This window comes from Chelonia mydas, chromosome 25 (assembly GCF_015237465.2).
Source record: "Chelonia mydas isolate rCheMyd1 chromosome 25, rCheMyd1.pri.v2, whole genome shotgun sequence".
Classification (NCBI taxonomy): Eukaryota; Metazoa; Chordata; order Testudines; family Cheloniidae; genus Chelonia; species Chelonia mydas.
The window spans coordinates 7,525,982-7,551,438 of NC_057858.1; the positions used below are offsets into that span (position 1 = coordinate 7,525,982).

The following is a 25,457-nucleotide window of genomic DNA, read 5'->3' on the forward strand; positions in this document are numbered from 1 at the left end:
GGGCCAGTTTCAATGCATGGCCTGTTTGGAAAAATGTTTGGGGAAAAAAGTTTTGAAATTGTCAAACCATCCTGTTTTGACTTTTGCGAAGCGAAAAGTTCCCCTCGTTTGGTCCAAAATGACTTTTTTGTTTCAAAATTTAAGTTAATTTGTAGTTCAATGTAAAACAAATTTTAAAAAGGTTGAAACCGAATGTTTTGATGGACCTGAACTGGATGTCTTGTAGATTTTTCATTTGCAAAAATTTCAAGATTTTGACTTTTCATCCTAGGACAGGATAAAATATCAAAAATCTTCCAGGGATGGGGAAACCATTTTCCACCCAGCTCTGATTGTCACCCTAAAAAACCTAGCTACATAATAGAAAGCATACAGGAGCTGATGGCAGCAGTAGATCTAGGGTCTGGTCCCCCTCAGAGGTGCGGGACACCCCCAACTAACACGGAAGTCAACTGGGCTGCAGGGGCTAAGCAGCTCTGAAAACCAGGCCCTGGTGTCTCAGGTTGGACACGTAGGCACTAAGGCACCAGACATAGTGGCCACTTCTGAAAATTCGTGGCTGGCAATGAGTCAATGGTACAGCCATGAATAGCACTCCTACTCCTGTGATTTGACAGCAGACCATATTTTCCCCGAATACAAAGACTGGTTTATATCCAACGACTGAATAATGAGCCGACCATTCTGAATAAGGGGCCTAACAGAGCATGTTAAGATCAAATGGGAGGCTGTTGTTGTTCGTCCCCGGGTAAAAGTTTCCAGGACTGGATCATAACTTGGGCTCTCTCAGTCGATGGCCTCTACTTCTGGAATCCAATTTCCTTGGGAATTTGCCAAAATCCTCATGGGCATAACTTTGTGGCACACTGCAAGCCATAGTGATTTTCAAATAAACCCTGAGCTGCTCCAGCAACAGGAGCTTCATAAAGTAATACAACAAAGCAAACATCGCATTGCCTCTCTCCCGGGCCGTGATCCTGCATAGTTCCTCCTGCATGGAGGTCAGTGGGAGTTCTGCGCGGGGTCAGGACACCTCTCTGTGGATGGGGTGGTGTCCCACAACACAGCATAAGCACAGGCCTGGCTGCAGAAGCACTTTGTTGCTTTCCGTTTTGACCTCCTGCCTCTATCTCACTCAAGCGGCCATGCTGTCCATCTCTTTCTCTATTAGGGTACTACGGAGAAGGTCTCAATGCTATCATTGTCTTTGCTGCCTGCTATCTCCCAGACAGTAATCTAGCTGATTACCATTACATCATGGAGAACCTCTTCTTGTAAGTGACAACGCCAAGTTGCATGATGGAGGGGAGGCAAGAAGTGTCCCAGGTCCCCAGGTAACCTCAGTATCTGTGCCACTCACTGGGACTTTACATGGAGCACCTCATCTGGGAGACTAGGCAAGGTGGAATCCATGCCAGCTGTACAGGGTGCTGCTGTGTATCTGGCTGAATACTGCTGGATGACCTGTTGTCCACAGTGTCCTCCTACCTGCCCAACGGTCCAAATTCTGACCCAACACCGATACCTCAAAGCAGCTTCACATATAGCATGGATGTGCGCCCATATGCTGGCCAGCAATAAATGCCTGCCCAGAGTAGGAATTATCCATCTGAGGCTATTGCTGTGCAAAGGAACTTATGGACATAAATGTATGGACCACTGTACTTGATCTCTAGACCTCACCTAAACACACCCCTTCATGGCTCCTGCAAAGGTGCCTCACAGTGGATTTGAAACATCTTCTCCAAATCCCACAACCCACAAAGACAGACAGGTCAGATTTTCAGTTGCAATGTTCCTTTGAACCTTCTTGTGGCCAAATACAGTGACCTGAGTCACAATACGGAGTCAGAATAGATTGGAGAATGATCAGCGTGGTGGGGCTGGGAGAGAGGGTGTACACAAATACAGAAACCCCGCTGTATGTATTGAAGCTTCAGTCCCTGCAATCCCACTCCATGGCGGCTTTGGATTTCCACCCGATAGGTACGTGATCAGTAGCTTGGAGCTGCTGGTGGCCGAGGACTACATGATCGTGTACCTGAATGGAGCCACACCACGTCGGAGGATGCCAGGCCTGGGCTGGCTGAAGAAATGCTACCAGATGATAGACAGAAGGTGAGGAATGCACTCTATGGGCAGGTTATTTCCCTGATCATCCACTGCACTATACACCCAGCTTAAGGCACCACCAAAACAATGCAAAGGAGCCTTAGTGTAAATGTGACTCAGTCCCACAGCTGTAAAGCTGATTTTGGCTCCTATGCACCCACGTAAGGTATGTTAGGACTGGATGCATACAGAGGACGGGGGAGGGATAGCTCAGTGGTTTGAGCATTGGCCTGCTAAACCCAGGGTTGTGAGTTCAATCCTTGAGGGGGCCATTTAGGGATCTGGGGCAAAAATTGGGGATTGGTCCTGCATTGCCTAGGGGGCTGGACTAGATGACCTCCTGAGGTCCCTTCCAACCCTGATATTCTATGATTCTACGACCCCCCCTAGGGGTGGGACTTGAGCACTACAGGTCCCGGGGGCATGACTCCATCCCTCCTAGCAAAAAGAGGACAAAGTCAGCAGAATTGTTTCTCACCTGGTATCATTCCACATCTCCAATGCGGCAGCAGGGACTCTTGCAAAGTGATGCACTGGGAAAGCCAGCCTGCAGCGCTAAATGGGCACCAGCAGGAGGAACTGTCGGGCCTGCTTCCTCCTTACACTCACTGGGTCGTTCATTCCTGATTACCGGGTTCACACTTCACAACCCAAGACAAAGGTGCAGCATATACAGACCAGGGGGGGTCCATAAAAAGAAAATGAGGATCATTTTCACATTAGACTTTGATGCTCTTTCGTCCCTTCTATTGGTTATATTTCACAGGAGTATTAAATACAAGCATGTATACCTGTAGTAACAGAGAGACACACCTCGGTCAACATCAATTTGATGCAAAGGAACTAAAGAGTATTTTACTAACGCTCTGTACTATAACAAGTATTGTTTCCTCACGCTCCCCCATATCTCTCCCCCTGGTGTCTGTTGTCTCATACTTAGATTGTAAACTCTGGGGCGGGGACTCTCTTTGTGTTCTGTGTTTGCACAGCGCCTAGCACAAAGGGGATACTAATAATGGGTGTCTCCGTGGAAGAAGTAAGTAAAAAGAGAATTTCTTAGTCACGTTATTTTAATCTATATTGTAGAAGCCAGATCCCCGGCTGGTGTAGATCGGCATAGCTCCATCGAGTTCAGGTTTGGGGATGATGCAGACAGCTGATCAGTTGGGGTGTCTCCATTTTCGGGTGTCCCCGGTGTCTAAATAATGGAAGAATCATTGAGCCAGAGAGAACGAGCAGGCATGAGAATGACTCTGTAGCCTGGTGGTTAGCACACTCCCCTGGGGGGGTAGAAGATCCAGGCCCCCTGCACCCACGTCGTTTTTTAATTTAGTCAGAGTAGAACAGCTTCAATAGGAGGGATTCCCCACAGCAGAGTATCCCATAGCCCAGCGGTTAGGGTGCTCACCTGCACAGGTGGAGGGGAGGGCAAGGAAGGGTGTTTCCCCCCCCCAAACTGCAAGCCTCAGGGGCAGGCAGTCTGAGTATGGGATGCAATGAGTTCTGCAGAGATGGGAGAGGTGCTGCTCCCTGTTTGCACCCCTGAGGTAGGGCGTCAGAATTGTGTTTATAAACAGAGTGATTAGCAGGTGATTAAGATAAGAAAGGGCTGTTAGGGTGTTTCCTAAAGTTAAATGATCTGCTCCTAGGTTGGCGAACTGCAAGTAGCCTAAAGGATAGAAAGTAATTGTAGAATTTTCTACAATAGTTTCAATTCTTGTATTCAATGATAACAAAGTCACTAATATCTTTCTTTGAGAGGAGAACTGATTTTGTAGACAAAGGAAATGCATCCGAGGGGCAGCCGTGTTAGTCTATATCCACAAAAACAACGAGGAGTCCGGTGGCACCTTAAAGACTAACAGATTTATTGGGGCATAACCTTTCGTGGGTAAAAAACCCACTTCTTCAGATGCATGGCGTGAAAATTACAGACACAGGCATAAATATACTGGTACAGGAAGAGAAGGGAGTCACCTTACAAGAGGAGAACCAGTGTTGACAGGGCCAATTCAGCCAGGGTGGATGTGGTCCACTCCCAATAGCTAATGAGGAGGTGTCCATACCAAGAGAAGGAAAATTGCTTTTGTCGTGAGCCAGCCACTCCCAGCCCCTGTTCAAGCCCAAATTAATGGTGTTAAGTTTGCAAATGAATTGTAGCTCTGAAGTTTCTCTCTGAAGTCTGTTTCTGAAGGTTTTTTTGTTGCAGGATGGCTACTTTTAAATCTGTCATTGAATGTCCAGGGAGATTGAAGTGTTCTCCTACTGGTTTTTGTATGTTATCATTCCTGATGTCTGATTTGTGACCATTTATTCTTTTACATAGAGACTGTCCAGTTTGGCCAACGTACATGGCAGAGGGGCATTGCTGGCACATGCTGGCAGATATCACATTGGTAGATGTGCAGGTGAATGAGCCCCGGTGGCATAGGCGCCGACTCCATGGGTGCTCCCGGGCTGGAGCACCCACAGGGAAACCTAGTAGGTGCTCTGCACCCACCGGCAGCCAAGCTCCCCTCCCCGCCCCACCTCACCTCCTCTGCCTCCCTGCCTGAGTTCGCCATGTCCCGGCTCCTCATCCGATCTCCCAGCGCTTGGCATAACCAGCTCCAGGAGGGAGAGGGGAGGAGCAGGAACGTGGGGCGCTCAGGGGAGGAGGCGGGGAAGAGGCGGGGCTGGGGCAGGGACTTTGGGGATGGGGTAGGAATGGTGGCGGGATGGGGGTGGGGAAGGGGTGGAGTCGGGGCGGGGCTGGAGGAAGAGGCGGGGTCGAGCACCCACCAGGGCGAGTAGAAGTTGGCGCCTATGCCTGATGGTGTGGCTGATGTGGCTGGGTCCTCTGATGGTGTCGCTAGAGTAGATATGGGGACAGAGCTGGCAATGGGGTTTCTGACAGGGATTGGTTCCTGGGTTAGTGTTTCTGTGGTGTGGTGGAGTCTCTGTACCTTGAAGTCTTTACACCACGATTTGAGGACTTCAGGAACTCAGCCAGAGACTAGGGGGCTATTACAGGAGTGGGTGGGGGAGGTTCTGTGGCCTGCGAGGTGCAGGAGGTCAGACTAGATGATCACGATGTTCCCTTCTGACTGTGGTAAGAGTATCTGAGTAAGAATAGACATTACCGTTTTAAAACTAACCAGTGTCCCATAAGTGACTTGCCACAAGAGGTCAGAACATGTTTGGTTTAGAGCTGAGCGGGTCTAATATTTATTTAATTTTCTTTCTTGAGATAGGAATTCGATACTGGGCTCCTGTCAGAGATTTCTAAGTTATTATCTGCAAAACCAATAGAGTTTTCAGCTGCCTAAGTAGCCCCTGGAATCACGGTTAAAGTTGTGTCCCCCACCACCACCACCAAATCTGAAATGGCGCCCTTGGGGACAGGCACGGAAGTTGTGAGTCCCCCACTCCTCCACACGTGGCCCTGTTGGCCTGACTGGAGCTGCCCCCACAAATATAGAAGTTAAATTTCGCCTATGCTCACCAGAGAGGTGGCAGATCCCTTCTCCTCCTCCAGTGAAGGGGCACTTGAACCAGGGTCTCCCACATCCCAGCTGAGTATGCTAACCACGGGGTTCAAGGTTATAAGGGAGCCCCCCACCCCACCCCACCCCACTGGCTTGTTGCTGAGAATCCCTGGCAGAAGGAGGCACCTATCTCCATGAGAGGGGCAGGGCAGGGCACCTCCCTCTAGCTAGCTTGGGCAAGGGGCCACCTAGACACTGGCTTTTGTGATTCCCATTCTGAGGCGCCTGTCTCTCCCCATTCATTGTATAGGGAGCCCAGGCCCCGAACTCAGGCTCTGTGAATCCCAGCGATTTTCTAGGCACCTAAACGTTAGAGGACACTGAGCACTGCCTGCCAAAGACCCTTTGTGTGACTAGCCTCTTGCTGCTTTAGGACTCGAACAGATTTTCTCTTTCCTCTTCCAACGGACATGGTGGAAGCCCTGTTATCATCAGAGTGTGTAAAACAAGGCCTGGGTGAGGTGCTGAAGAATATACTGTAGGAACATTCCTACAATAGCTAAAGGCATCAGGACTATGCCCTAGCAGGTCTTCTCCTTCTCTAACTTATGTGATCCTGTGGGCCCAATTCTGCCCCGACACCAGAGTAAATCTCTGAAATCCACGGAGTCCCACGGGGCCCTCCAGGAGTTTGGAAGCAAGCCCTTTGCATCTAACCTCTCACCTCTGGCCTTTCTGCAGGCTACGGAAAAACCTGAAAGCTTTGATAATCGTGCACCCTTCGTGGTTCATCCGGACAGTGCTGGCTATATCCAGACCCTTCATCAGGTGAACAAAGAACTCTCCCGCATCCCAGTGGGTTTTGGAAAAGCTATTAAACCTCGTGTCAATCTCTACATGTTAGAGAGCAGGGTGAGGGCTACACAACAGTAGGGGCAGATTATCCCACCGGGGTCACCCCTTCCTCTGAATCACCTGGGACTGGCCACAGTCAGAGAGAGGATACTGAGCTTGCTGGGCCTTCTCTCTGATTGAGCCTGGCAAGCCCTGTATTCCTGTTACCCTACTGAGGCAGCCAGAAAGGGAGGCTGGATTTTTGTGGCAGGAAATTTACTCGCTGGGAGAGGGGAAAGGTGTCCCAATGCTGCTGGAAGGGTTTTGTTTGTTTGTTTGTTTTTATTTTTATCAAGTTCTTATAACAACTAAAGGAACAACTGGCCAGCTCCAGACTTGGGTTGGGTGGGTGCTCTAGCAAGGAGGACTCTAGGCCAAATTCTCTCCCCACAGAAGTTAGTGGTTCTTTGGGAAGTCCCAGATGCCTTAGCCCCAGCCTCTCCCGGTACGGGTCACTGCATAGACTGGTGTAAAAACTCATAGGATTGGCACTCACAGCTCACCCCCAAGCCATCCTCTCTCAGCAAAAGTTACTGTCAAAAGGGTGGAATGAAGTTGGGAGCAGGAGAACCCCGCTCTAGGTGTCTGAAGTGCCTGTAGCCTCTGGCTAAAGAGAAGCCTTCGTTTTGGGTCATATCCCAGTTGAATTGAAATCAACAGCAAAACGCCCATGGATTTCGAGAGGATCTGGATGTATGTCCCAGATAGTCACCGTTCTATGAAGGGGGAAGTCCGAATAAGCTCTTAAAGGGTGCATGTTCTCTTCCTCTGTCAGTGTGAAGTTTATCAATAAGATCCAGTACGTTCACAGTCTGGAAGAACTGGAGCAGACTATCCCCATGGAGCACGTCCAGATTCCTGACTGCCTCCTACAGTAAGTATCACAGGGACCTCTCACTTGAAAACTTGGCAACTCTGGGGGCCACAGTCCATTAGCTCCTCACCATGTGCACCTCTTTCCCGTGCTTCAGAGAGGAAGGATGGTCCTGTGATCACGGCTTGGCATTCAGGAGGCCTGGCTCTGGTCTAGTCCCAGCTCTTCCACAGACTCATTGCTTGGCTTTGGGCAAGTCCTACCCTCTCTGTGCCTCAAGCTTCCCCATTCCTACCAGCAGAAAATGCAAGAGAGAGAACACATTAACTCTTTGTATTCTGGAGCCACTGCTTGCCCCAGGCTCTTTCGGCTTCAGAGTGAATGCTGTGTTTTCCTGGCGGTGACATTTAAGGAAATCTATCTTGTTCATTGCAGGTACGAAGAGGAGAGAACCAAAGCCAGGAAAGAAAGGTAAAAATCACCTTTTGGGGGGAATGGGGCTCATATTGTCCTAAAGCTTTCTCCTATGGGAGTTACAGCCAGTAAATTCTGTGTTCCTCATAATCCAGGCAACCCATTTGGTCTGTATTTGACTTTTACTGATATTCATTCAGAACAGACACAAGATGCAAAGGGAGTAGCTGCTTAAACCCCAGACTTTCCCATAGGTTTTAACTCAACCTGATAACTTTGTGTGAAACCTGCCAACTGCCGAGTCCCCACTAGGATTTTACCTTTGTTTAGCTAACTTGAGTTAACAACGTACCACTTTCACTAGTGAAGATGCCCGCTGTGGTAAATTCAACCCCCACCTTCCATCCATAGGAAGAACCTGTCCCCCAACTCTGCACAGAAACAGTCCCCCAGAATAAACCTGCAGGGGCACTACTGAGCCCGATTCTCATCTAGGAAAGGGCTTGTCTACACAAGGAGTCGTTCCTGCTTAACTGTCCCTGACTAATTCCGTGTGTGGATGCTCTTATTCTGGAATGCCACACGTGAAGTTAATCAGGAACCACTTCCTGTCCAGACAAGCCCTAAAGCCTCTTTAAGGCTGTTTCACCTCACCACGGTGGTGTAAAGTGGCAGGAAAGGTAATTTATGCGCTCTTTAAGGCCAGAGAGGTGTAAAAGGGTCTTACTATAAATGAGAATTGGGCCCATTATAGCCTAGTTTGTTTTATTTCCATGTTTTAAGCCATCCCATCCGATACAAAAATAATACTGAATTAGGATATATTGCCTCAACTAATGATAAGAGCATACATTATCATTACAGTACCCTATACTAAAAGCAGAGGGGGGTACGGGAAGGAAGCAAAGCTAGCTGAGTTAGCATGCGTCCAGTGAGGTTTATTAAAACAAAATGCCTCGTCATGCCGGGGAACCTACGTGGGACTCACTACCACAGACAGAACAAATCAAATGTTAACAACCTGGGAGGAGGAGCTCTTGCCATGGGCCCGAGCCATGGTGACCATTCCGGATCAAAAGCACAACCCAAGTCAGAATTATGCCCCCTACTTGCAAACTCTTACACACAAGAAAACTTTGGCACGCAAGTACATCCATTTGGTGCGCCCAAGTAACTTTATCCATTTGAGTTGTCCAATGAGTTCAGTGGTATTATTCATGAATACAAAGTTATATGAGTGTCTGCAAAGTGAGGCCTGTGTTAGTCCCCAGTTCAGCAAAGCACTTAACTCCATCCCTGTTCGGGACAGCTCTTGATCACATGCTTAATGCGAAGCACATGATGAAGTCCCGTTGATTTTGATGGCACTTGAGCATGTGATTTGTGGAACAGGAATGGACTTACAGGTGTGCTTAAAGTTAAGCACACGCTTCGGTTGTCTCTGGCCCCCTTTCGTGTTTGCTTTCAGCAGATATATTTATTTATTGCAGAAATGTTTCTCTGAAGCAGAACATTTGTGGATGGAGGAAGCAGGAGATGTGATATATCCCAACTTTAGTCAGGCTTTAGATACATGACGCTCTCATAAACAAACGAGAGAAATATAACCTAGACAAACCTACTGGAAGGTTGATGCACAACTGATTGGAAACCTGTACTCAGAGAGAAGTTGTCAATGGTTCACAGTCTAGCTGGAAGGGCATATCGAGTGGGGTCCCGCATGGATCTGTACTGGGTCCAGCTTTATTCAATACCTTCATAAATGATTTGGATTATCGCACAGAGTCCATTTTTAAAATTTGGGATGATACCAAACAGGGAGGGGTTGCAAACACTTTGGGGGACAGGATTAGAATTCAAAATGATCTTGATACACTGGATGGCTCTCTCCCTGTTGGCCACACCCTGCTGCTAGGGGAGAAGGGGCGGGGCCTCGGGAAGAAGGGATGGCCCAGGGAGCAGGACCACGGTTCTGGTGTTGGTGGGCCCCCCCCACACTTTTAGGAGGGGCCACTCACAGCCCTCCAGCCCTTTAAAGTCATGCAGTTCCATGGACCCTTCACAGTTAAGGAGCTATTGAAAAACTGATCAATGTTTGAAAATGCATGTGACTACATACTTAAATAAAAGCCTATTTACCTCTCTCAGGGCTTGCCTGCCCCCCAAAATCGTATCACTTTCCCTGTACTGCTAGAGTTCAAATCAGTACAACCCCCCTCTAGTGTGGATACAGTTAGACTGGTATGAAAGGGGCTTATTCCAGTCTAGCTTATTCCTGTACAGAAAGGGGAATAAGCTAGACCGGTACAAAGCACCTTTATAACCAGTATAACTGCATCCACTCTACAAATGTAACTATTTTGGTTTAAAAAAAAATCACCCCCTAATCGAAAGAGTTATATCAGTGCAAAACCTGTGTGTAACCCAAGCCTAAAGGTCAGATTCTGCCAGGCCTGCATTTCTCTGCACTGGTTCTTGGGGTGAAGTCCTGGTCCCACTGATGTCAATAGCAAAACTCCCATTCAGGTCACGGTTTCACCCATGGAGTAAGAGGCTACTCCACAAAAATAAGGTTGCCAGACTCTAGCCCCAAGTTATTAGAAGTAATTAGTGCGGTATTCCTTTAAATTGCTTGAGCTGATCAAACCAAAAAAAACCCCGCAAGATCCTCTAAAGCCCCAAAACAGCCACAAACGTAAAATTAGAGCAGCCAGCAGTCTCAAAGGGCTAGTCACGGGAGAAAAGATAACTCACTCGAGTAACGGCTGCAAGATCAGGACCATAATGAGCAATATAGGTACATAGCGCTTTACATCTTCAGAACACCATACGTACCATAAAAGCGAGATTGATCTGTAATAAGCGAGGAGAAATGGAAAGGTCTGGATCTCGGTATTTGAATAGAATCATAGATTTCAGGCCAGAAGGAACCATTAGGATCATCTAGTTTGATCTCTTGCATAACAGTGGCCCAAAGAACCCCTCCTATTAACTTCTGCAGCAAGCCAAATCCCGTTGGGCGGAGACACGGCATCTCGTTCAGAAAGATGTCCGGTCTTGATTTAAAAGCTGCATGAGCTGGAGAATCCAGCGCATCCCTTTCACGTTGGCGGCTCCCACTCGGTAGATTTCAAATACATTTTATCGTTACAGGGCAGAGGAGAAACAAGAAATGGCAGAGAAAGACAGGTAAATACCCTGCACTTGTCGGTGAGCTGCATGCAATGATTCTGCACCTCAGCACCTGCCTGGTTCGTCTGTTATCAGTTCTGTTCCATTGAAAACCTGGTGTAATGTTGCCAGTAATGGTTGAAAATATCGTGATAAAAGCTACCGGGGAAAATCTAGCGAGCAAATCAGCAAGATCTTCAGAAAGAAAAGGAAGGGCACACACTTGGCCATGTCACTTAGCGGGTGCATGCGTCAAGAAGGTTCTAACCCTATTAAAGACCAATCCGCTCTTAGTATAACCAACAATCCTATTGTGTAGCAGCTCACAAAGTCAATTGCTGCCATCAAACCCCATGCCCCAGTGCTCGTGATTGCTCAGCTGTGTGTTCATGGACCACAGTGAAAAGACAGCATGTTAAAACGCAGATCCCTCCTGAGTCACTGCAGCCAGGGAGCTCTGCCCTCAATAATCCCAGGACTCACCCGGGGACTCGCCTATCAAAGGATGTGAAGCCAGGGGCAGAGCGTGTTGTTCTCGGGAACCAAGAGATGTAGGGTTGCCAAGTTTCTTTAATTTCTGAAAACCGGACCCTAAAGCAGGAGCGCCGGAACCTCTGCCTTGCCCCACCCCCTGCCTCGCCTATTGCCCTGAGGCCCCACCCCCTGCTCCACCTCTTTCACCGAGGCCCCGCCCCTACTCACACCTCTCCACCCCTCCCCTGTCACTCACTGCTCTCCCCTCTCCCCCTTCCTCATCACTTGATCCTCTCCACCTCCCTCCCCTCACCAGCTGGCCTCGCTCTGCTCTGGGGCTGGGTCGGGAGCTGCAGTCCCTGACACAGATCCTCCCTGCCCACGAGATGCAGGTAGGAGGCGGTCCTGGCTGAGCAGGGGCTGGCATGGGTTAATGACCCCAATGCCTCCTTCCCCCACGGTAACCAGACTTTTGGTGTCTGGTCAGTACATCTGACCAGACACTGCACAGGTTCCCTTTCGATTGGACCGTCCGGTTGAAACCCGGACACCTGGCAATCCAAGATTTAGTGAGAAAGGAAATGAGAGACTTTTGGAATCCATCCTGTCCCCGCAGAGAAATGAACGTGAGGTGCAGGGTTTTGTTTAAAGCCAGAGATCATTTTGATATTGAACCTGCAGTGCTAAGTGAAAGGAAGCAGGGTCCATGCCCTGGCAAACCCTGAGCGGGGATAGGAAATTGATTCTACCTTGCTCTTAGCCCAAAGGCAATGAATAAAGGGAAGAGAACTTTACAAAGCTTTATTGCCCCACAGCCGTTCAGCCCCCGTTTTGGGTAAGATTTAATTCCTTATGTCAGCCTGGGACTTTGCCTTTGCCAGTCTCTCCCTCCCATTTACACCAGGAAAAACCCCACCCACATGTGTAGGTCAAAATCTTTATAGACATAAACGTGGCAACAATCTCCTGGAAACAGGAATTTGCAGAGCGGTGCAGCTGACGGGTAGCTCTCTGAAACGCCACCCTCTGAAACTATCAGATGGCCCTTTGGGGAATGACCTTAAAACACAGCTGCATGATTCCTGGGCATTTTGGAATTGCCCAAGGTAGCGAATTCTCTAAGCCTAGCACCATGCCTTGCTGTGTCACCTCCCCCCAGGCCCCAACTCTGATGAGCCCAACTCCTGTTTTAGAGACTGAAATATTTTCTGTACTGTGGCAGTATAAAGAATACATGGATCAGCTTGATCTTTCTCCGTTATTGGTTTTCATCTGTCTGAATGGATTCCTGGCAATGCTCTTCGACTTCACAGAGCTGGAAACACCCTGTGGCCAGGGAATGGAGCCAGAGAACCACAACGTCACACGGAGTGGTCTCCTGACATTGTGTAGTGATGTTTGTCTTTATGTTGCACCGCTGCAAAGGAAAGGGCCAAATTCTGCTGCCAGGAAAGCTGGGCAACTCCTTTGAATGCCTGGGTGCAGCTCGGAGCAGAATATGACCCTCCAGCATCATCACATGTGAATGCAAAGCAATGACAAATGTCAGACTGCAGTGTCAAGACCTGATTGTTTGACTGCTTTGGCTCCGACTCTATTTACCAGAGTCTCTCCTTTCTACTCCTGAAGGGGAAGGTGGGTCTTGCTGCTATGCCCTCCCCAGGGTAAGATCAAACCTGGGAGAGTCCACTGGAGCTGCCTGTGTCCCTCCAAAAAAACCACACGAGACTCTAGGGCTGTTAGTGGAGGATGACGGGTGTGTCGTGCAGATTTGCTTATTCACTGCGATGTTTGTCTCCCAAGCAGGCCTGCGCTGCCGAGGGAGGATCAGGAAACCAGGTTGGAATGAAACCTACTTCTAATTCGGAATTTAAAATTTGTTTTCCTTCTTTCTGCCGTGCAATGACACTTCTTTACATTCCTACCAACAAATGCTGTCACTATACTACTTATAGGACCCTAGGAATTGCCAGATTGGATCCAATCCAAGGTCCATCTAGCCCTGTGTCCTGTCTCTGAGGGTGGCCAGTGCCAAATGCTTTCCAGGAAGGTGCAAGAGCCCTGCAGTAGACAGCTCACCCTGAGCTGTAATGGTTAGAGATTGGCTTAATCCCTGAAGGACAAGGTTTAAAATCCCTTCCAAAATGGTTGCTGCCCTTAATTCTGCCATTAGTTGGAATACAAAGATCTTGGCTCTGGTCTGGGTCTAGCTGAATTAGCAGAGCTGTCCTCTTGGAGTTAAGCCGATGTTCACCGCGTGGGGCCAGGTCTACGCTCAAACGTTGACTCAGCTATGTCGCCCAGGGGTCTGAGAAATCCACGCCCCTGAACGATGAAGTTAAGCTGACCTAACCCCCAGCGTAGACAGCGCTAGGTCGACGGGAGAGTTCTTCCGTCAGCCGAGCAACTGCCTCGGGGGCAGGTAGATTCCTGACGGCAGTGGGCGAACCCCTCCCGTCGCTGTAACAAGCGTTTACCCCGAAGTGCCTCAGCAACATCACGGCCACCTCTCCAGTGTAGACGCGCCCTGGCTGGCGTTCCTTGATGCTCCCACCATCCTCAAGCGCAGAAACACCGGCTGGAGACACACGCATCTCGCTGATGGCGTTTAACAGCAGAGAAACGTGTGGCCCATTAGGAAGGGTTGGGCTAGGTTTAGCGTTAGCGAGTCCTTGAGCTGCTGGATGGAGACACTGGGCTTTGAATGAGCTTTCGCTGCAGAAAAGTATGTATTATGAGATGCGAAGAGTGGTGAGCCAGGGAACTTGTTATCCTCTCCTGCCCTGCTACCAGAGAGCGAGGCTGGGCCAGTCAGTGTGGGGCCCCGAGTAGTGGCCTGCATTGATTATGTTTAAGGAATATCCACCAAAAATTACTGTAACCAGTTAGAAATGCTCATTAATAACTGGTCAAAGGAAACAAACATCAACCCCTAAAAGTCTAGTGGACAACACGCATAATGTTTAAAAAGTGGAATAGCTGTAATTTACAGCGCATAAGGGAATGTATAGATCACAGCATAGGAAATACCTAGCGTTCTTAAGGGCCACGTTAAACGTGACCCTGCCACCCTTTGACATCAATGGACTACATGAATAAGCACAACTTTGAGCAAATAAAACTTTGCAGTTTTGGACCCTCAGTCCTTATTCAGGCAAAATGCCCATTGAAGTGAATAGGAGCTTTGGAAAAGGAATGCCTTGATGAGATGGCCTGACGTGTTTGGCTTGCAGAATTTTATGGAGGATTAAACTCACATGTATCCATATTCTTTGGGATGCTTAGCTATTTGGCTGTCAAGGCATAAGATTTATTACAATTTGCCCTCTAAAAATGTCCCTGTCTTTCTCTCTCCTCCTAGCATGTCATGAATAGAAATAACGAGGAATGAATGGAACCGGAGAATGATGCAACCTGGCAGTCACCCACTGTAAATGCCCTTCCTGGTACAAGATCTTGTCATCTTCTCATTCCAACTCCTGTAAGATCAAGGAACCTGCCTCCCCCGTCTCAGAGATGCAAAGTCCTTTAAAGCTTCTGGAAACATTTTATTTAAAGAAAAAATAATCCAATAATAGCACTTTCTAGGACAGGATGGTTTGTGGCGAGAGATAAGCAGTGCAAACGTATACAATATTTCCTCTTAGCATGTAAACATCACCCCGTAGTCCATTACAGCCACCAGCTCAAAGAAGAGGTCTATTTTTTTTAATGCATAAACCCCTTCCCTAACTTGCTGCTGGCCAGCACTGTGCGATTTTGCTTTCAATTGTTCGTCAGTTTCCTCCACGTAGCGATTCCGATGGCCGTGGGCCTGTGTTCGCTAACGCAGGAACTGGGAAGAGCAAGTTTTCCTCCCTTACAGATACGGGGTATGTTTCTTCCAGTAGATGTTGTGTATCCACCAAGCCTTTGGCCGACACATTTCCCCCATCCCTGGCTCCCGCACCTCGGGATATCCTTGCTGGTCCAGCTCTCTAGCTAACTCATGGTGAAACTTATCTATGAGTGAGTGCGATGATGTTTAATTTGTCCTGTCCCTCTTCAAAAGGCTCCCGCAGATAAAAGACTATACTCTGAAAGAAGGCTCCTCTACCTCGGATGCCACCTTAGCCAGAATCCTTCTATACGCACCTTCTCACATCATGGCACAAAGAAAGACCTATTCTTATGAAGGAACCTTATGGACTGGGAAGTTTTTCACACCTCTTCTTTACATAGATGATGACACTGGACAGTCATCCACTCTTTATACCTCCTATTGCAAAAACAAGCTGCTAAATGTTCCTACATTCTCTTCCTGGGTGGTGAGAGTCTTGTCTGAGCACAGGGCGGATTGCAGCGTGACCAGCACAAACCCAGGTTGGGAAATCTTGCAAATACAAAGACGGGGAATTGTATGGACATGCAGGCGCTCAGCTCAAAAACAATGCAGACATGGTATCAGGACTTTAACACGTGGTTTGGGGGCTCATGAGGATTTCTGAGCAGAGGAGAGAAGAATTTGAACAAGCATAAATCGGGCAACGTAATTTGTAAATCCCTGTCTTAGCCCAGGGTCAGCCTATGCAAACAATGTCACACGTGCACAAGGTAAAACCCCTTATGGATGAGTTCTGAAGCTGAAGAATTATCTGAGAATCTCAGTGGTCAAGAGACATTTTATAACTGGTGTCCCTGGTGGATCTTATGTACAGAGCCCCAACAATCCAGCTATTCATTACCATTTGAAATTAATGCCACTTCACTCTGCTGTAAAACCCCACAGGAGGGCAATACTGGCAAAGCAAGATTTTCTGAACAGAGGAATCAGCTTTCTGTAAAATGCAGAGCGTTGCTTTTTATACTTTCCTAACATTAACAATGGCAGGGGAGCAGAGAGTATGCTAGCTAACCATATACTTGCCAATGTTCTTATCTTCTCATGTTCTGCGTGTTTCTCCTATATTGTGGGCAGAAGGTTTTCAGTGGGATGCATGACTCTTCAGTCATGGATTTATTTACTGAGCAGACATATGCATGGAAGGAGAGGAGAACTGCACTGATGTCATGAACCACAGAAGAAGAAGATCTTGATGCTTTCTCTTGCAGGCATGTTAAAAAGAAGTAACAATTCATTTGCCAAGCATTCATGAAGCCACCTGGCTTCCTGGAAATTTCACTCTTAGCCAATTGCTGGCGTGGAGGTTAGATTTCTGTGCTACAAGCAAAAGAAAGTAGCACTTCAGGGTTTTTGGAGTTTGAGTTTTACACTAAATAAGACAAAAAAAAAAGAACATTTTGCACTAACAGTTCCAAAAACTCGGCAGTCACTTAGTTTCAAGGCAAGAAGCAGTCATCAGAACATGGGAGGGTTAAGCTGGTCCACAAAGCGCTGTGCACTCTCACAAACAGACTGATCCAAAACCCATTGGGGTGCATAGAAAAACTCCCCCTGACATCAAAGAACTTTGGAACAGACTCAGAATAAATAGTTACAAATCTTGCTGTAGTACAGAACATGTGAATTGCCCATTCCCATCAGAAATTCAAGGGCCTAGATTTTCATTTTCATTCTGAGAACACTTTCCTGCATTTCAATGGAAGTCAAGAATGCAATAAACTGTATGATATTGAAGGATGGAAGGGAGTTGTAAAGTCATACCATGGGCAGTTGGGTAGAACATTAAAGAGATGTTTGAAATCCAACCCCAGAAACCTCCACCACATCTGTAGTAACTCCAACACTTCAGCAGAAATGTTCACAACATCCCAGTCAGTGGACTAACTCTGTTCTGGCACACCTTCTGCTGGGGGGAAAAACACCCACAGATTTATCTTCAATCTTGGGACCTTGAGAACTAAAACGTTGATCGTGAATAGTAACCACAATAGGTGACCTTTTTGAAACACCATCATTTGCAGCGTTAGCAGAGAAACCACAGAAAGGATGGACCTGGAGATTGAAGTATTAGCACCTTATGAGGTAGGTCCTCCAGACTGGGGTTGAGGTTTCAGGATATTAAAAAGTACATCATCTATTTCATTTGCACAGACAGGGAAGGTAATTCATTGAAATGGAGAACGTCAACTTGACTTTCGTAAAACGAGCTAATTTTTTTTTAAAAAATACACTTTCTGGTAGAGCACTCTTTAAACAGGATATCCTAGATCTTGTTTTAAAATGTGTCGAGAGATTTTCCTGCTTCCCAGCTGATGTCTATATAAGGATCTTTTCAATATGAAAGAAACTGAGTGTACAGGAGAAAAAGTGAAACAGACGATACACACAGTGCTGTCAAATGCACAAAGTAAATTTAAAAAAAGAGACAAAAAAGTGTCAATCGCTTCTTTCAGCTGTCCCGATTTTAGGTATTACTTGTAACCCTAGTAGCTACAAAAGTCTGAGATGGAAACGTGCCGTTCAAGTTGGCAGTATCCCTTTAACAAGATATGCAGCCACATATCTAAGACTGGTATTGACTGCCTTGTGCGATTTTAAAATGTTTTCATACATCAATATAATATAAGATCCCTAGGCTGTAAAAATACTCCACACAGAATGGCTGCATTTGTTTTAAAAAGAGCATTATGGGCTGGATTCGACTCTCAATGAAGACAATAGAAAGACTCAGTGAATTTCAAGGAGGGTTGGATTTGGCCCGCCAAAAGAGAGAATCGGAATGGCAGACAAAGTTTCAGAGAGCGCAGGAATCTGGTATAAACGCATAGGCCTGGAGTCCTCAACCAGTTGTTTAAAAACTACAAGAAAACATGCTTTAGTAATAACACTTCACGAAGTGCCGTCATACTGGACAGCTCTACTTCTTCGGTAGTTGAAGGCATTTAACATACCTGGGCCTCACAGCAGAATTAAGATGTGCAGGTATCTGCTATAAGTGTACAAATTGTCACGTGGCATCACGTAATGCCATGTCAGAAGTCTGGTGGCATTACTCAAGCTCCACTCGTGATGTTAACGATGTCCTTAGAAGCCTTTGGTGTATTTATTTCTGTGCATCTTCACTATTACTCTCTGCTGGAGAAATCTATCGATGTTGATAACAATATTACTTTCCGAGGCAAAATGGATCTGCCGTTCAAAACGGTTACACCTGGATGTGATGCTGCTATATAGAATACCAACTGAAAAGAGTACTGGAGGTAGGGCAAGAGATTTCCTTGCCATTGACTGAAAGAGACCTGACAGTGAGGACTTTAGTGCCTTGTCTATACTAGAAAGGGTTTAATGGGAGAGCTACACGGGTATAGTTACACTAGCAAAAAACTCTCGTGTTCCTGCAGTTTTTCAATCAGGTCCCCAAACAAAATCAGCTAGACCAGCAGAAGCAGCAACTGGCGGTTTAACTGCATCTACTTTAGGGCTTTTGCGGGTCTAAAAATGTAAAAATTGCATGATTACTATACCAGAAACACATCTAGTGTAGACCTGGTCTTATTCCTGCCTTGTAAAGAACCTCTGACGAGTAGCTGTTTTGATTTACGAATGCTCTGTATGATACCAAGTAACAGGTGTTATCAAACACATTTTCCTGGGTGAGGCAACTCCTGGACTTATGTGCATTAGTTCCAATATTGAGTCCATCCAGAGCACCATTTTTGACGGAGGGAAAGTGTATCCTACATCTGTGGCACCAGCTCCAAGAACAACAAGAAGGTATTGCGGTCACAGCTACTAGTGGTTGAATTCTACCATCCATGTCATGGAAAACCATAAACTAAAATAATCAGATTCTGGTCTTTATATCGAGATAGTTAAAGGGCAGAGTTTAAAACATCCTAATTCAATTTTTAATGTATTCATGCATACTCCCTAAGAGCCTGCTCCAAAGTCTATTAAAGTCAATGGGGCTCTTTCCTTTGACTTCAGTAAACTTTGGATATGGGCCATAGTGAAGGAAACTTTTGTGTTTGTTCGTTTAACAGCTTCAGTGATTTCTCTCCAATCTACTTGTTGTTCTGCTGTATTTTACTGACAGCCCAACGAAATCAGTAGAATGAGGTAGACATGATCAGTCCTTCTGAACTGCAGATATTTTTTCCAGGGTTAAGCAGCAGTCATCAACAGGGTTATGCAATCAACCTACTGTGTCCTGGCATTGTTTGAATGTCTCCAAATTCAGGACTATCCAATAGTTTTTGTTTTGGTCCACAAGACACAGGACCCGAAATGGATAGAGTCTGGGATCTAATCAGGTTAGAAAACGAATTCAATTTCTTCTCTACAGTCCCGTGTAAATCTGAGCATCCGTTTAGAGCATACCTCATGGCAATTTTTTCCATCTACTTTTTCCAAAAACTCTTTGCTTACAGATGTGTCTACATGTTGGTAGAGAAAAACAATATTCCTAAGTGTTCAACATTCTTAAAAGCAACACTCGTCTATTTCACCGTCCCGGCTAGGGAAAAAGAACAGAGTTAATACAAGAATGGTTGCTTTAAACTGATATGGGCTTGACAGCGGGAGAAATAAACAGGCAAGATTGCTTTAAAAATGCAGACACACGTTTTCTTTTGTATTTCCACACTAACTGGCAATCAAAAATAGAGCATGCTACTGTGAAAGTGAATTTTGAAGCCACCATAAGAGGGGGTTATAATCAATCTCAGTTTTCTTCCTTTGCAGTGCGCCCTCCCGCCCATACCTACGTGTAAAAATGTGTGAACTGTCATTTTTCTAAAGTGTTTGTATTTAGGTGGTTTATGCTAGAAGACCTAGATGATTGTTAACTATGTATTATTATTATTTTTTGCTTTGTATTCTGCCATACAAATCTGTGGATATTTAATTAAAATCAGAATGACCCTTAAAGGAAAATGCCTCTCCTACATTTTGAGTGCATCTAATTTCACTGTTACATGTTTTGTTGACAGTGTGGCCTTAAATGTAAAACCCGGAGAAGAATCTCAGTTTCTTTGGATTAAGGACCATTTTCTCCTATAAAATAAGTCACAAAGTGCCAGATTTCTAATGCTGAGGTTGCAAGGTGAATCTCTCAAAATGCTCTCACTAAAAATATAGTAACTTTCCTTTACTATATCAATAACACTTTGCTTCAGAAGCGGCTCATGGAAACACTGACCTATTAGCTTCGCGTCACCCACTCTGTGAAGAACCATACTCTGCCACAAAAACTAAAATTTGAGAAGACCTGTTCTTTGTATATTTCATTTGCCGCCTAATTGACATAAATGCTTCACCATTCAGTCACAAGAGAGTCTGTTATAAACCAGCATATATATCTAAGATGTCAGGATCCTAACTTGAATGCTAAAAACATTTTTAAATTAGATATTTGCATGAACATAAAATGTAAATTAATATCGTCGTAAACCAAACATTGTTGGACGTATGTTGTGAAAAATTTGCCATGAAATCCATAGCATTTAATGTGGGTACAAGCTATTATGGCTACATTTGGGTTACACGGGAGCAGAAATGGAGAGCAGAATTTGAGCAGAATGGGATCCATTTTTTTTTTAATATTGATTTACAGAGCGTCTATCACTGTAACCGCTCTATATAACAACTAACATTCTTCTGATAATTTGTCTGATCCCATCTCTGATTTTAAATTATATTTCTCTCCAGAGAGCTGGTACGAGCAGATGAAATACTGCGCTTAGAGAGTGGTGTTTTAAAGCTGAAGGCAAGTTGGAGTTGGAAGTAATAGTGTACGAACTTCTTGTTTTGTCTATTTCCAGAGACGTAACCACGGTATGCTGATTGAAGTAATGTTGTGTAACGTGCTGTCTGAGACAAAACCACTGCCTCAGTGGCAGGGTCACATGTTACTAGAATCTGAATCACTTCTAAAACATTTCAAGTGGCCCTTCACCAGATTGTTACTAACCTCACTGTTTTGCCAGCAGAAGAATTTGGGTCAATGGTGACAAAAAAGGAGACCAGGAATCCTGGGTAAGTATGCTAATCACACATCCTGACAGCTAGGAATCTGACCAGCGCAACAGATAAAGTTCGAAAGCTCCCCCACATTATGACTACACAGTGCAGCTGAAACAGGATTAACTGCTACTCTACTGAAGAAACAAAGTGTTGCAATCAGAAGGCAAAATGTCCTTTCTCGGAAAAACACACACCGTTTGCACAATCTTTGCTGTATTTTTCCATAAACGACACTGATTTCTTCTATGCAGCAGACTGCTTTAGCGAGTTTATATTCTTATTTAGTATTTATTAAGCACTGCCAGCATCCTCTGCACCAGAACTAAAAAGATGACCATCTCTGGGACAAAAAACGTAGTCTGAAAACTGGCGCACAGAAGAGGAGATTCACTGGAAAGCTCAGAAACCCTGTGGGGATATTGAATTGTACTGGGGTTTAGGGGGGAATTAGGTTGCTCATTTCACTTAACCTGGGAAATACTGGGAAACACAATACTGGGATTGTGAAACAGATGACTTTGCTAATATTTTCCTTAGGTGCACATTTGCAGGCCATCACTCCCTTCCTACATAAAAAGATAACACACACCGGCAGGGTCTACGCATAGGTCGACATAGCTATGGCACTCCGGGGTGTGAAAAATTCATACCCTTGAGTGCTGTAGTTAATCTGAGCTAACCCACGTGTAGCGGGGTGGTCACCCCACTCCGGCCCTGAGGGGGTTAAAAGCAGCCCTGGAGAGGGCTGTGGCTGGGAACAGCTAGGCTGATGGGGGGGAAGCAGCCACAGTGGGGGCCACGTCCCAATCAGGGCCCAGCTGGCCCTGATGAGAGGGCTGGGGTCCAGAAACTGAAGGAGTCTCACTCTAGCCCTGGAGTGGGAAGGGCTGCTGCCTGGGAGCAAGGTACCTGAAGCGGAGAAGTGCTGGAGAAGGGCAAAGGGAGCTGGGGCACTCCAGCTTGGTAAATCCCCAGGCTGCAGGCCTTGTTAAAGGCCCAAAAGGTACCGGGGCTGCAGAGGGGCAGCCCAGGGATAGGCAAAGGCAGCAGATCCTAACCCCTTGCCAGTGATGAGTGGCCATTACAGACTGCAGCCTGCCCCAGTGAGCGGGGGCTAGATGATGACTGGCAGTAGCCACTGAGGCAAGGTGGGTTTAGAGGGTTGGGGGTTCCCCTGGGAGGGGAGACTCAGAGTGAGGGGGTTCTGCTGGGGAACCCCAAGGGAAGAAGGACACCGGGGTCCAGAAGGGACACGGGGACAGCAAGACACTGGCCTGCAGAGGGCGCTCCGGGCTGGAAGAGCTAATTCCCAAGATGACCAGCAGGAGGCACCGTGCCGGTGAGTCGTTGCAGCGCTTCACCGCGGTGTAGACATGGTGAGGTTGATGGAAGGATTCTTCCATCAACCTAGCTACCATCATTTGGGAAGAGGGATGACCTGCATCATCAGAACAATCCCATCCAGTGCTGTACGAAGCGTCTATGCTATGGCAGCATAACTTCAGCGCTCTCATTGTAGTGCCCGTAACGTAGACGTGGCCTCAGGGACAGTAAAAGACTAAATCTTAATGAGAAGGCCACGAATGGAAATTAAGTCCAAGTCAGTAAGCTCCTTCCGGTCATGTGTCCATCTTGACCCTAGAAGTAATACCCCATGGGGGGTGGGTCTTAGGGTGACAGGTGGGTGGGACCTGACAGGTCAGGGACGGGGCCAACGTTTGATTGATGGTAAGCCCCTTATACTACTAAGCTCTGGCATAATCAGCACTTGCCAAAGCACTGTAGGAAATGATCCTGCCAGGTTCTGGGATAGACTAGATGACTTAAAAGTAATCTTGGACAGATTAGATTTTTATGGGTAAATGTTGGAAAACGTCCATTTCACCGTATACACACAAACCGGCGAAAAATATTTCCATTGATGAGGATTGAAATGTAGAGACAGGCAAGATAAGAAAAATGCTAAGGACATTTACTTAGTATATTTGGACATGTGATGTTGACTCCCCCTTACTCCCAATTTCATGCAATCGTGAACATTTAAATTGATAAAAATTGGGGGGAAAAATGCTTAAAAATAAACATATTATCCATCAAAATTACAACAAAATAAAAATCGAGTTCTGCCAATCCTACCTAAAAGATTGTGTCTGTCGCTAAGGTCTATGTACCGGCCCACATGGGGTAGATGAAAGGTTTGAGTCCGTCCTCTCCTTCTCAATCAAAAGTCACTTATTGTGGTTTTACCTTCTGCCTGTTTAGAGAGAACATCTAGTTGGACATTTAAAATGGGCTTCTCTGGTGGAGGCATTAATGAGACATGTACACGAATGGCTCGTCCTATTATAGCTCAAATCCAAATCTGCCATTTTAACCCAAAATTACTCTGTGTGGCAAATCTTGCTCAGTTTAGTTTCATTAAAAGGGAAGCAAGTCCACAGACATCTATAACTTTAAGCAAGTAAAATACCACGCCAGACCATCCGAAAATTCATAAAGCATGATAAAAACAAAGCTTTGCCCCCCAAAACATATAATCAACTACTATAGAAATCATTTCATTCTCAAGCCTTAAAGTGACACTTCAACATTTCCCATAATCTTCCAGGAGTTTTGAAACCCTTTCTACCCAAATTCCCACAAGAAAAGAGCTAAGTTCCACCCCAACCGCCGCCACTGAAAATTCACCTTCGCCCCACCCGTTTTATGTCAATATTGTTTATTTTAAAATTAAGGTAGCCCAGGAATGAAGTAACGTGTTTGATGATGTACATTATTATCAGATATACGTCATGATAGATGTTTTCAGCCTAACACCCCATGCACAAGACAAGATTCCCTGCCCCAAAGAGCTTACAATTATACACCGTTAATACCATGAGTAAAGAAAATTTCAACACTAGGGGAGATTAATGAAGTGACAACGCAAATGGAGAGAGGGAAAGCCTTCAACGGAGTGTTTTATGTTTATTTTTGGTGCGTCACATACCGGAACTTTGGGCTGTGCTCGTTAGCTTCTTGGGGTATTTGCGACATTTTGTGTATTTGACTTTTAGTCCTACTGTAGGCAAGAGCAGTCAGGGGCCCTGGGAAGCATGAGAGTGGAGATTCGTGAAAGAACACTGACTACAGAAGTGAGTTTTGAGAAGGGATCCAAAGGAGGAGAACAAGCTAACACATTGTTGTTACAAAATTCATTGTTGGGTTAGTTTCCTTTTTCGTTCCTTGGAAAAAGCACCACGTTCTATATAAAATGATCTGCTTTCACATACAATTCAAACCAGTTCCAAAATTTTAACTATCAAAATATTTGAACCCCCTTAACTATTTCTAAACATTCTTAATACGCAAGTAACATAAGGAGAGGTAACATATTCCTTATCTGTGTGAGGAGGGTGGGTGGGAGGTATTTGTAGGAATAAAGTGTCAGTAAATAGACAATTTACACACAGGGAAGAAAAAGGAAGTTTCAGATGATCCAGCAAATAATGATACATTGAGAAATGTCGTTAGGGACGTTTTAATTAAAACTTTACATGTGTTATGTTTGAAATACGACTATGCAAACACCAGATTACACCAAACTAATACAATACATTGGTATTTTTATCTCTGGCACAGCTTCCCAGCCCAGGGGTGCAGGGCAGAGGACAGGTGCAGTGAGCGTGGGAAAAGCTACATGACCCTAGATCCAATTTTGGGGGAGATCCTCAGCAGGTCATAGCTCCTATTCCACTGAAATGGGGCTATGACGATTCACCCGAGCGGAGGATCTGCCCCCTTGACTCCCCACTGCAAATGTTGTGCTGTGCTTAAAGTGATGGGAGTACGCTGGGAAACACTGATCTAGGCCTATGGGTGACATGTGCAAACCACTCAACCCCTGCATGTTGTTTGCGACCGTCCATAGACGTATATCATTGGGATGGGCAGACTTCCTGTTCTCAGTGGCTCAAATTCTGAGTGTGTTTGTATTGCCCGGTGATTCTCTAGAAGATGCAGTACACAAAATTCTACGCAACCAGATGCTACAATAATTAGGGCCGTGTAAAAGCCCAGCAAGAATCCTTCTCTTCCCTCTTCTCCAAGCTGCAGTGTTAATTACAGCCCTGCCAAATTCTTGAGGAAGGCACACGCCCAGTTGGATTTTAGGACATGGTTTATTAGGTGGCCATCTTGGTCTGGATAAGAACAAGGAGACCTC

General features: G+C 46.0%; 1 protein-coding gene across 4 annotated transcripts in view; it reads left to right on the forward strand.

Moving 5' to 3' along the window:
* The window catches only part of ATCAY (ATCAY kinesin light chain interacting caytaxin), a 37,798-nt gene extending 17,634 nt beyond the window's left edge, over positions 1–20,164 (forward strand). For 2 of the 4 annotated variants that reach the window (XM_037885969.2, XM_043535897.1), the window contains 8 exons: positions 1,172–1,274; positions 1,987–2,118; positions 6,321–6,407; positions 7,249–7,347; positions 7,723–7,758; positions 10,855–10,890; positions 13,150–13,185; positions 14,708–20,164. In XM_037885969.2, coding sequence (XP_037741897.1) covers positions 1,172–1,274; positions 1,987–2,118; positions 6,321–6,407; positions 7,249–7,347; positions 7,723–7,758; positions 10,855–10,890; positions 13,150–13,185; positions 14,708–14,717 — 539 coding nt within the window. In that variant the 3' untranslated portion in view covers positions 14,718–20,164. The remainder of the gene's footprint in view (positions 1–1,171; positions 1,275–1,986; positions 2,119–6,320; positions 6,408–7,248; positions 7,348–7,722; positions 7,759–10,854; positions 10,891–13,149; positions 13,186–14,707) is intronic. The other 2 variants (XM_037885970.2, XM_043535898.1) reach the window with 1 other exon arrangement.
* The last annotated feature ends 5,293 nt before the right edge of the window (positions 20,165–25,457 follow it).